A 12,280-nucleotide genomic window follows, 5' to 3' on the forward strand; every position below is an offset into this window, starting at 1 on the left:
TGCAGATGTTCCACCAGGAGATGGAGGTGGGGGAGGGGATTTGCTCTGGGGGCAGGTGAAGAACTAGCAAGACCCTGGCCCTGACCCCCGGGCATGCAGGCTGTGATGGGCAAAGGCAGACTCGGCCCAGGTCATCCTTGGAGCACTTTACTTGCAAGTTCCTTTTAGACTGAGGTCCCATACTCCTTGACCACAGTATCCTACCCAGAGAGGTCAAAGCTGACAGAATGGTTCTGACAAAGGATGGAGGGGAGATGTCTGCCCTAGTGTGCTACTTGGTACAGTTAGAACACATCAAACGCCATCAGTCCGAAGGAACAGCTGATGATGTGTACACAGCCTTGAATTGTCCACCGTGAACCACGCCTCGGGATTGCCATTGATCCATGTGTGTGCTGTTGTTTTTATTTATCTTTCTTAAAAAGCTAATTAGGGAGTTCCTGCTGTGGCATTGCCGGTTCAATCCCCAGCCTGGCCCTGGACCAGGAACTTACATATGCCATGGATGCAATTGAAAATGGAAAAAAAAAAAAAAAAAGCTTTGCGATATAAAATGATATCCTTGAAGAATTGTAACAACACATAAAATGTTGCTTAACTTGTGCATTTCTAACTTTGTCTTTTTTTTCTCCTGAATATTTTGATTTCTTCTATTGTTTTTCTTATTAAGCATCTAAAATTCTCACTGAGTCCTTGGCTTCCTGTTGATTTTTGATTATCTAACCTGGGTGGTATTGCCTGAGGAAGCCAAAGATCAAAATAACAATAATACGAGTTCCCACTGTCGCACAACAGGATCACCAGTGTCTCTGCAGTGGCAGGGATGCAAGTTCGATCCCCAGCCTAGCACAGTGGGTTAAGAATCCAGCGTTTCTACAGCTGCGGCATTGGTCACAACTCCAGCTCAGATTCAATCCCTAGCCCAGGAACTCCATATGCTGCAAGGCAGCCAAAAGAAGAAAAAAAAATGATGGCTAATACTTAGGTAATACTTAGCATTGAATAGGACTGTTCCAGGTGTTTTACATGTACTCATTCATTCCATCCTCACCACAGTCTTATGAAGTGCTAAGATTAGACCCATTTTATAGATGAGGAAATTGAGGCACAGAGAGATAAGACAATGCCCAGAGTCACACAGCTACAAGCGGCAAAACCCAGTTATGAAACCACATCTGGCTCTCAGAACCGTGCTTCTCACCGCTATAAATCATCATATGTATCTCTCTGCACACCAGAATGTGATGGCCAGAAATGACATTGTTGTGTTTAACTTTTAAAAATAAAGTGCGAGCTCTTCATGTATTTGACCTTTAACCATTCTGTTTTTCCCTCCCAAACTCTCAGATGATGGAAATGCTTAAAGCACACTCAGGTAGTGTGAGACCACGCCATGTAAGTGTGAGCATGGCTCCCCATGGGTCTGGCTGTGTCTCGTGCGCTTCTGCCTTCCATCCCCGCATGTTTGCTCCGCGCTTCTGATTCCTGCTTTTGCCGCTTGGCACTGGGGCCGCATGAACTGTCACTTTCCAGCCATAGAGCTTGTGTCTTTGTTCCTGATTTTATATTTGTGTTTTCTCTCTCCCACAATTCCCGGAGCTGTCAGCCGGGCATCTCCCTGGAAAGGAGCTGGGGACACTGGGGAATGCGTTTGGTTATTGTTCTCTGACAATGAACCCTCCTCTCGTCAGAGTTCAGGATCCTGGGCCTGTGTCCACTTTCTCACAGCAGCATTCTGCCCCTCAGGCAGGCCATGGTCGCCCATGGCACCTTTGCTATGCCAGGTTCTTCTGGGGCCACCAGCCTAAACAGATGATTGCTCTGAGTCTTTGCAGGAGTGGATGCCATGTGATAATCAGTACCGTGTGACAGGTCTAACATGAGCCATGGAGACAAACAGTAGGAATCTTCCCATTTGTTTATTGTTTTCTCTGATATATATGATGGACACATATACACATATCGAACAAAACTGTGATTATGAACGAGAAAGGATAATGAGTTTTTTCCCTTTTGTAGTAAATTATAATTGATTTAACGATAATGGTTTTTAAGCCAAACATGGGTCATACTGGCCCTTCATTGTATACACACGCATACACACAATCCCTTTTGGTGTTCCTTGAATCTACATAAACTAGGTTTCTCCTTTGAGTAAACTTCAGTGTGTGATGAACTAAATTCACAGAATAAACAAATGGGGAGCAGGAACCTGTGCCTGACAAAGAGAATCTTGTCTCGCTGTACAGGCTTTCCCCACTGACCATGATTTCAGGATTGTAACCTCCTCTTGTTCTCAACCTCCTTGAGGTTGCAAGTGTGTGTCGGAAGGGAACTAGTGAGGGAGGAACTTGACAAGTGAGCTGCCAGAGAGGACAAGACTTTAAAATTGCAGGAGTTCTCATGAGATGTGACTGAGCACTGAGTCCCCTGTGGTGTTGGGACCCCAACCCAGCATTTACACTTGCACAAGCCTGGGCCTGACAAGCCCTTAGAGACCCACTCCAAACCCCTTAAGTCACAGACAATGACTGAGGCTTCCAGAGGGAAAGTACCTTGCCCAGATGAGGCAGAGCCTGGATTAAAACTCAGTTCTCCTGTTTGCATGGAAGCAGTCTATCAGTGTTCTGTCCCTGCTCATTTCTCACTGGGAGGGAACCTGGTACACAGGAAATGAACGAAAAGGTGCCTATCCCAAGAAGGGCCCCCGGAGCCCAGTCCTGGCTCTGCCACAGCACATCTGGGTGAGCTTGGGAAAGTTACCCTGCCCCTCTGGACCTTGGGCTCCTCGTCTCTAAAATGAGTCTGACATCAGATAGTACATGATGTTGAGTGTGATGCTAACCTTGGGCTGTTTCCATGCAGCATCCTCCCAGCAGGGTTTGCTGCCCACTGTAGGATGACAGAAAAAGCTATAGTCAGGCTGTGTAATCGGGGACAGCCTATGGGAGCAAGAGCCCTGCGAGTCTCTGTTGCTACCTGAGGAAAGATATGATGAGATGTAGGTGAGAGGCCAGTACCCTGCCCCCCTTCCACAGACCTGTAACATGGAGGTGGATCATCCCAGATATGTGATTTTGGCAGCCTGGGGTTATCTGGCTGGTATCCGCCTCTCTCCTTTCCAAGACCCTGCCTCTTAGAGCCCTGGCACTTAGGGAGACTCAGCAGGTGAACAAAGTCGCATTTTCTCATTTCAGTGTATCGCTTACTGAGCTAATGGGCAGGGGAGTCGCTGAGGCAGTCCAAGAATCATTTGAAAGCCAATTAAAGCAAGGGTAGCAATCCACACATGCCCCCTTCCAGCAGAGGTGTGGAATACACTCCTTGTTTGCCTAAAATTTGAGAAATGCAGAGGTTAACAAAACGTGCAATTGTCATTTTAACGGGGCTTTCTTTTTCCATGGTTAAGTCCATGAATCCTTTTTCATAAAGCAAAGAATCATCACTGACTTAACATTTGGCCTATGTGGATTTCCACAGATCAAGTTTGGCTTAACATACAACTTTTTTCCAAGCTAGCCCATCAGGTCTGCAGCCATCTTCCCTGGATTTGAGGCTGATTCAAAACTAGGTGGGAAGAGCCGGACCCAGCAGGGTAATAACAGAGATGGATAAGTTCCTGTGCACTTGTTGGGATCTAATGCTCCTGACCAAGTGGTCAGAACTCTGCTAATGCCAGGAAATATTACCAGGATAAATTTTCAGCGCTAGCATTTTGGTGGCGTGGGGGCTGTGCAGGCAGCAAATCTGGCTGGAAGGGTTGTACTAGAGGGCTCTTAAAGCTGCATTTGTGGCGTGCTTCACTTAAGACTGAAAAATGCCAATCAACCATGTCACTGGGAGGGAGCAGTTGTTGGAAATTTTGTACAGAACTGGGCCCCTTGTCAACTCTCATTGCCGTGGTGTTACATTCCTTCTCCCATGATGCCTGTAGTGCAACTTGAAGAGGAACGGTACATCCTTGGGCACCCAAGCAAGACCCGTTGTCATGTTGAAGATACTGGACAGGCAGGCAGAGGTCATGAGAAGAGCCTGGAGGCCTATGGAAAAGGCACTTTTCTGGCTTCTTCCAGGTTCTTCCTCGCCCCTTCCTGAAATAATCATTGTCCTGCTGAGACCTCTAGTGGCCATACTGGTAACTACAGGAGTCTGAAGCAGGAGGGAAGGAAGCCGTCACTGTGGGCTCTCCCAAGCCACAGCCAAGCACATCCACAGAGGTCTTTGGAGTCCTCAGCATGAAACTCTTTGTCAGCAGAGGAAAGAGAGCATCACATACCTAAAGACTCTGAAATGGCCCAGGGCCTGGTGGCCTGTTGCCATGAGAACATGCCTAGCTGCCTATTAGCCATGGTGATGAGGACTCTGCCCTCTTTTGTGCTTCTGGTTTATCCTGGCTTAGTTCTGGGATCCACTGGAAGTGCTAGATTTGGCCAATCCTTCATGCCTTGCCCTAAAACAAACCTATCATCCCACTGTTCCCCGAAACCAAACTGAGCTCCCGAGAGTCTGAAGAGTCAGCGGCCAGAATCCTTCTTATCTGGCAGACACACATACCAACCCATATTTGTCCCCGGGGTCCCTGTGTAGACCTGGCTGGCTTGGGGGCCAGGTGGCCTGGCACTGCTTCCCTAGACATTCATCTCCCAAAGGGACAGAACACCAGCCCTCCACTGCTACAGCCTCCCACACTCTGATCCTTGGGGCTTCCTGAGAACAGTGAGTTACACCTGACTGGCACAAGGCTAAATTGTTTTAATTGGTCTAACCCAGTAGTTTTCAAAGTGTGGTCCCCAGACCAGCAGCATCACCATCACCCAGGAACTTGTTAGAAATGCATGTTTTTGGAATTTCCATTGTGGCTCAGCGAGTTAAAGTTCTGACTACTATCCATGAGGATATGGGTTCAATCCCTGGCCTCACTCAGTGGGTTAAGGATCTGGCATTGCCTTGAGCTGTGGTGTAGGTCGCAGTTATATCTTGGATCCCGAGTTGCTGTGGCTGTGGCTGTGGCATAGGCCAGCAGCTGCAGCACCTATTCAGCCCCTAACCTGGAAACTTCCATATGCCATAGGTGCAGCATTAAAAAAGAAAAGAAATACAGGTTCTCAGGCCCTGTGCTAGACCTACTGAATCAGAAACTCTGTGAGTGGAGACCAGCCACCTGTGTTTTATAGGCTTCCAGGTGCCTCTGAGGCTCAGTAAGCTTTGAGACCCTCTGCCCCAAGCACTGATTCACAAATGTCAGTATGTACATGATGACAAACTCTCAGCTTAGTTAATTTGGCCTCCCCCACGGCATGCGAAAGTCCCCAGGCCAGGAATTGAACCTGCACCGTAGCAGTGACAATGCTGGATCCTTAACCCACGGAACCACCAGGGAACGCCCTCTCAGCTTATGTAAATGTGGATGCTGATCCCTCAGCCACAGAGATTTAGTAGTTCTTCAGTAGGGATGTGGAAATCTGATTCTGAAACCATCACTCCATGTAATTCTGATGCAGTTAGATCCACACACCACTGTTTTGAGGAAATCTGTTCTGAAATGAGCAGGGCCACCTTCACCAGCAGAGTTTAGCTTTCTCTCTTGACTTAAAGATAAATACTGTTCTCCCATCTCACTAGCCATGAGAAAAACCTCAGAAAACGTATCAGATGCTCCAAGTCTTTGAAGGGGGTCATACTGTTCCCTCAGCAAATGAGCTTTAGCAAATTCCATGAGGAAAATCTTAGTGGAATCTGTATCACAGTACAAATGTGGAATCTTTCTCTGGAAAGAGATGCTAATCACTGAGGGAAGAGAAAGAACAGGAAACCTGCGGCTCCCTGGGAGTCTGGCACTCTGGGTGATGTGCCAGGCTCGACCAACAAGCGTGTGCCATCTCTGGGCAGAGAGTCCATCAGATAACAAGGTGCCCTTCTCGAACAATATCAGATTTAGTGGTACTGTCACAACAAGACCCAAGGCACTGGTTCATTAGAATACTGCTGGGAGGGGAGTTCCCGTCGTGGCTCAGTGGTTAACGAATCCGACTAGGAACCATGAGGTTGCGGTTCGATCCCTGGCCTTGCCCAGTGGGTTAAGGATCCAGCGTTGCCGTGAGCTGTGGTATAGGTTGCAGACGCAGCTTGGATCTCAAGTTGCTGTGGTTGTGGCTGTGGCCAGCGGCTACAGCTCTGATTGGACCCCTAGCCTGGGAATCTCCATATGCCGCAGGTGCGGCCCTAGAAAAGGCACAAAAAAAAAAAAAAAAAAGAATGCTGCCAGGAGGAAACGGTTTTGAGGTTATGAGGACACTGGGCTTGTATACCCTCTGCATTGATCACCCTGGAAAAAGTAGAGCTCATTTATGTGAAGATTCTTGCAAATGAAAAGTCCCAACTCTTCTCAATCCAGCGCTGGGTCCAAGCTCAGGGCTGGGGGGAAAGTGCCATCGTTCATCCTCTGTCTCATTTAACCACCACCCCCCGCCCCAGTTCTTTCCAGAGCACCCACACCTTCACAGGGCACTAAATCATTGGGCTGTGCTCTGGGAAGACTCATAAGCAGAATCACATTTTCAAGGATCTGATGGGAGCAGAACAAGAGGTGTGATGCTGACAATCTGTCGCCACCTAGGATTCTCAGTCCTTATCCAGGCACCTGAGTGCTCGGGGATCATCCGTTTAGGGGCAACAGCTTTGCCAGGTCAAGCCTCTGGTCTTTGAAATCACATGGGTAAAGCAGGCAAAACGCTGGCTCTCTGGCTCCCTCCCTTCCTTCCTCCACTCTTCATTGCCACCTTCTTTCTATCTTCTTCCCCTGACCCATGTCCCATGCTCCCTTTGCCACCTTTCCTCTGTTTCTATGAACTTCTCCAGCTTTCACCCCTCTTCTTTCTTCTCGTTGGGCCTCCCATAATCCTGAAAAGCATCCCTGCCTTCACCCTACCCAGGAGCTCAAAGAGCCTCACCAGCATTAACTGCTGAAGCCACCGGCATCCTGCCAGGCAGCGAATGTCACCTTAATTTGCTATAAAGCATAATTAAAAGACAGATCTCCCATCTCCCCTGGCTGAGACAGTGGGAGACAGAAAGAAAGTAAGGAAGGGAAGAGCAGCAAGGAAAAGCCCCAGGGAAGCCACAGATAGTGTCAAATTTTAACCTCACTCTGGGTCTAGGAATGCAGCCTGCACTGCCCCATCAGTTGGGGGCCAGGCCACTGCCCTGGACTTAAAATCCTGAATCAGCAAGAAAGAGAGGAGGAGGAAGAAAAGAAAAAGAGGGTGATGCTAAACATAGGGCAGTAGTAAAGACAAGGGAAGGCTCTTGTCCAGAGAATAAATAAATAAATCCATACTTCCTAGAGATGTTCCTGGGTCAGGAAGGACCCAGTTTTGTAGCTGGGAATGAGGGAGGCCAACCTTGCTGGTGGGCCGTGCCAATTTTCCTCTTTATCCTTGTTCTTTGCTCTTGTACCCAGGGCACCATGAGTGCAGGACCAGTGAAATCCTACAGGGGTCCAAGCTCCAAAGGGCCCTGTGCTGGGGTTTGAATGCTCCACAGCCCCAGGAGGTGAAGTCTGATGGGCCAGTGGTGAACAGAGCATGCAGAGTGGTGGGGAGGCTCGGAGACTATTCAGGGTGCCCTGCTTCCTGCTGCTTCCCCCTCCCTCCTCCCTCTCCCCACCCCCACCCTGTGGCGCCGGCTCCCCGAGGATGGGTTCTCTGCCCAGTTGCCTGCCCCCTGGAACCTGGTTCCTCCCCTCCTTCTGTCTGCCCTGTGACCACCGGCACCTTCTGCCCCAGGAAGGGCACAGATGCAGGTGGGGAAGGTCACAGTGGGTGCAACTATCCTACAGTATCTTGGGGCAGGTCATAGCAGGGGCTGTGCCACCCAAGACAGGTGGTGCTGCAATGGGTCTGTGGGCACCGGGTAGGAGGTCACAACGCAATGAGGAAGGAACCTGTCGCCCACCCTTGATCCACTGATTTAGTACAGAGGCTGCAGTACCCTGGGGATTACCCATCCACCCATGTATCCCACGGTGGGAAGGGGACATTCCCCAGAGCCTGCCCCAAGGCAGGGAACAATGTGTCCATCCACCAGCTGGTGGGAGGGGGGAAACCAGCTGCAGTCAGGCCTGAGAGGGCACACAGGACAGGGCAGGGCTCCTGGGCACCTATGAGTCTCTAAGCCAGAAGCCCACCCCCAGCCTCTCTCTCGAGCCCGCTCTGTGCCTGGGGGACCCTCTCTTCCTCCCCAACTCTCCTGAATTTGCCTGTGTTTGCTTTTTTCTGGCCAGCTCAAGGCACCCTCCAGGGACACAATATGTTGGTGTGATTTCAATGATTGCACAAATGAGTTCAATGCTCTGAAAATTGCGGAGTTTTTTTAACTATTTAATTTATTGATTTTTTTAACAAGCATTTTATTTTTTTAATTACTCAGTGAATTTTATTGCATTTATAGTTGTACAACAATCATCACAACCTAGTTTTGTAACATTTCCATCCCAAACCCTCAGTGCATCCCCCTACCCATCTCATTCGGAAACCATAAGTTTTTCAAAGTCTGTGAGTCAGTATCTGTTCTGCAAAGAAGTTCATTGTGTCCTTTTTTTAGATTCCACATGTAAGTGAAAGCATTTGATGTTGGTGTCTCATTGTCTGACTGACTTCACTTAGCATGATAATTTCTAGGTCCATCCATGTTGCTGCAAATGCCGTTATTTCTTTCCTTTTAGTGGCTGAGTAATATTCCATTGTGTATATGTACCACATCTTCTTTATCCACTCCTCTGTCAATGGACATTTAGGTTGTTTCCATGTCTTGGCTATTGTATATAGTGCTGCAATGTACATTGGAGTACATGTGTCTTTTCAAGTCATGGTTGAAATTTGCGTTTAAAACAAACCACTGTCGTGGCTTGATGGTTTACAAACCCAACTAGTATCCATGAGGATGAGGGTTCGATCCCTGGCCTTGCTCAGTGGATTAAGGATCCGTCTTTGCCATGAGTTGTGGTTTAGGTCGCAGATAAGGCTCAGATCTGGCATTGCTGTGGCTGTGGTGTAGGCCGGCACCAGCAGCTCTGATTTGACCCCTAGCCTGGGAACCTCCATGTGCCGTGGGTATGGCCCTAAAAGACACAAGATAAATAAATAAATGTTAAAAAATAAAACAGACATGGCATAATGTATAAATGAATGGTAATAGTCATGCCAACCATTTCAATTTTCAATTTTAATTTACCTAGAATGACATTAAATAGCAAATTAAAAACACCATGACCTGGTAGTTGCACAGCAACAGGAGTGTATTGAATGCCACTGAGCTATACGCTCAAAGTGTACGTGTGATATGTATGTGTAAAAAAAAGTTTGTGTCGAATTTTATTTTATGTGCAAATTACCACAATAAGGATAAAAGGAAAAAAAGAAATGAGAAGGCAAGAGCAACCACAGGAAAAAAGAAAAAACTGCCTATTTCAATATCTTTAATGGCACTTTTTTCTGCTTTTTGAACAATTTTCATCTAACGCTGAGCCTGCAAATGACATAGCTCACAGCCCCTTGTGACTTGAAGACAATCACATCAAATCTTATGCAGTGTCAACAGAGAAAATTCTAATCCTGTTTGGGGAAAGGTTCCCAATCTATGACTAAAGGTTATTTTATTTTATTTTATTTTATTTTATTGTCTATCTTTTTAGGGCCGCACCTGCGGCAGATGGAGGTTCCTAGGCTAGAGGTCCAGTTGGAGCTGTAGCCGCTGGGCTACACCAGAGCCACAGCAACGTGGGATCTGAACTGTGTCTGCGACCTACACCACAGCTCACAGCAACAGATCCTAAACCCACTGAGCGAGGTCAGGGATCGAACCAACTGAGCCACTACGGAAACTCCATAAAGTTAATTTAAGCTTAGTATCCATACATCTACAGGAGAAAAAAAAAAAAAGAAAGAAACAGGAGGAAACCTAAGAGGTGGCGGTGGGGGAGGGGAGAGTTTGCTTTTAGATAAGCACCCATCACATTTCTAGGTAACCTCATGTCTGCACTGGGCGGTGTGGAAGTTCCAGAGTAAGGTCAGTTCATTAATTTATGAACAAAGTCCTCAAGAATGTTAACTTCTCACACTCAACACAAATTGTCTGTATTTCCAGTATACTGTGAATGACTTAGGTCATTTATCAGCCTCCTATGTGAAGTCTGGCGCCTCAAAAGATAATTAATAAGCTCGTAACTCCTCAGAGTTTTAGAATGAAAAAGGTAAATAAAGCAGATTTAAGTGCAGAAAATATCATTTCTGGAGCACCGTTTGTCTAGGTAAAATTTGTGGGGCTACATTTTAAGCAAAATTTTTTTGAAAGAGAATATTGCATCTTGACCCTTCGTTCCAGGTTAAGAAAATTTTGTCTAAATCGAGGCCTGCTATGATGCATAAATCCCTCATAATTACTCTCCATGGACGGGTAATGTATCCACTCAAACACACCTTTCTCTGCACCTCGTGAACCCTGGTAAGCTCTTTAGGCAGGCATGGGAAGCTTAATGTATTTCCTGTGAAATCGCTCCATTCTCCTTGATCAGCTTATCCCAGCTTTGCAAATTGAAGAAAAATTTCATTCCTGGCATTAACAGCCTGTTAAATTAGTTCTGATTAATAATTGCCTTTCAAGGCAACATTTTCAACAACAGATTAGTGGGGAAGTGAGAGTGACGCCATGTACCGCCCTGTCGTGATGGAGCAGGCTGGTGGCCTCCACTTGAGGTCGAAGGTAGCATCCAGACTCTGGACCACTTTAATTCCTTAGAAAAATCATGGAGATCCACAGACACGTCTTCCCTGCAGACTGATGGGCCTAGCATTTATTTCCTAGTAATATACTCTTTAATGCTGATCAGGACACATTCTTTTTGGACTTGGAGTGCAACAGCAGGTCATATTCTTATGGTTCACATTAAGCCCTCTTGGATTTTGAATTATTTATAATAGCCTTGCAGAGTATTTCTTCTTTTAATCCTGAAAGAAAAAATACAATCCTCCTGAAATGTCAGACTGAGAAACGGATAGGCTTCTAGCTTAACAATCCAGAAGACTAGTGCTTCTGGATGTTTTTCAGGCATAGAGTTCCAAATAACTCGAGATCTTTGTGGCAAATCTTTTAACCATGTCCATGCTTATGCAACAGCAGAACTTGCTTGGGCCCAGGTTTTCCCAGCCCAATCTAGGACCCAAGATCACTTCAATCCTATCATTCTTTGACCCACTGGAGAAAGAAGAAGGAAACCCAAAAGTAAAAGAACAAAAAGGTTCTTGCCCTTAGAGCAACAGCCATCACATTCTGAAGTAACCAATAGAGTTTCTCAGTGAAGGCTCTTAGATCACAGATGTGGCTTGGATCTGGCTTTAATGTGGCTATGGTGTAGGCTGGCAGCTGAGACTGATTTGACCTCTAGCCTTGGAACCTGCATAGGCTGCAAGTGCAACAGGTATACAAAGGAAAAAAAAAAAAATACTGATGTCTGCTTTCTGCCCAGATCTACCAATTCTGCCCAGATCTACCAATTCTGATTCTTTGGGAATTTTTTAGTTTAACCAGGAGACTCTTAGGTAATAAGATTTGAGAACCACTGACCTCCAAACACTTTCATCAATTTCAGTGAATTATTGTACTTTCAAAGCCTAAGAATTCAATGGTTCCATTGTATGCGTGAGAATCTAAATCCCTTGCTCTGTAAGACTAATTTGTATGCTTTGTAATTCCCAGAGGTTGAGAGCAGGTCTCTCTCAACAACTCCTTCTCCCAAGTCCTCATGCACTGAGGATGCACTGTGACCTGGGCATTGTGCCAGGGTCTGCAAGTTAACCCACCCTTACGGCTTCTCTGATCAGGGACACCCTGCATGTTTGGAGGACTTAAGACAATCTCAGGCTGCAAGAGAGGGCTTAGACATGAATCTTTAGGATTAGGAAAAGGTAATCAGGAGAGTTCTCTTGTGGCTCAGTGAGTTAAGGATCCAGCTTTGTTACTGCAGCGCCTCAGGTTGCTGCTGTGGTGCAGTTCGATCCCTGGCCCAGAAATTTCCACATGCCTTGGGTGTGGCCAAAAAAAGAAAAAGGAAATCATGATAACAGCTAAGGGACCCCCAACTCCCTTGCATCATTGTGATTCTGCTGTGTGTCGGGGGCTTTGCCTGTATTATCTCATTTCTTCTGCACCTACGAAATAGGTACAAGTATGTTGTCCCATTTTACAGATGAGGACGTGGTAGCTCAGCAGGGCTATTCCACTTGTC

General features: G+C 46.7%; 2 protein-coding genes across 4 annotated transcripts in view; one reads left to right on the forward strand and one right to left on the reverse strand.

Annotated features, from left to right (window-relative positions):
• The window catches only part of ORC5 (origin recognition complex subunit 5), a 1,223,002-nt gene that overhangs the window by 780,151 nt on the left and 430,571 nt on the right, over nucleotides 1-12,280 (reverse strand). The window lies entirely within an intron of this gene.
• LHFPL3 (LHFPL tetraspan subfamily member 3) overlaps nucleotides 1-12,280 on the forward strand; it is a 552,997-nt gene that overhangs the window by 501,825 nt on the left and 38,892 nt on the right. Inside the window, exon 3 of one of the 3 annotated variants that reach the window (XM_021063498.2) lies at nucleotides 1,348-1,395. The exons of 1 other annotated variant lie outside the window; for it this stretch is intronic. In XM_021063498.2, the coding sequence (XP_020919157.1) occupies nucleotides 1,348-1,364 (17 nt within the window). In that variant the 3' untranslated portion in view covers nucleotides 1,365-1,395. The remainder of the gene's footprint in view (nucleotides 1-1,347; nucleotides 1,396-12,280) is intronic. One more of the 3 variants, XM_021063499.2, reaches the window with a different exon arrangement.

This window comes from Sus scrofa, chromosome 9 (assembly GCF_054392235.1).
Source record: "Sus scrofa isolate SSC_HxYL_T2T_F1_AM1 chromosome 9, Sscrofa_HxYL_maternal_Yorkshire_Landrace_v2.0, whole genome shotgun sequence".
NCBI classification, from domain to species: Eukaryota; Metazoa; Chordata; class Mammalia; order Artiodactyla; family Suidae; genus Sus; species Sus scrofa.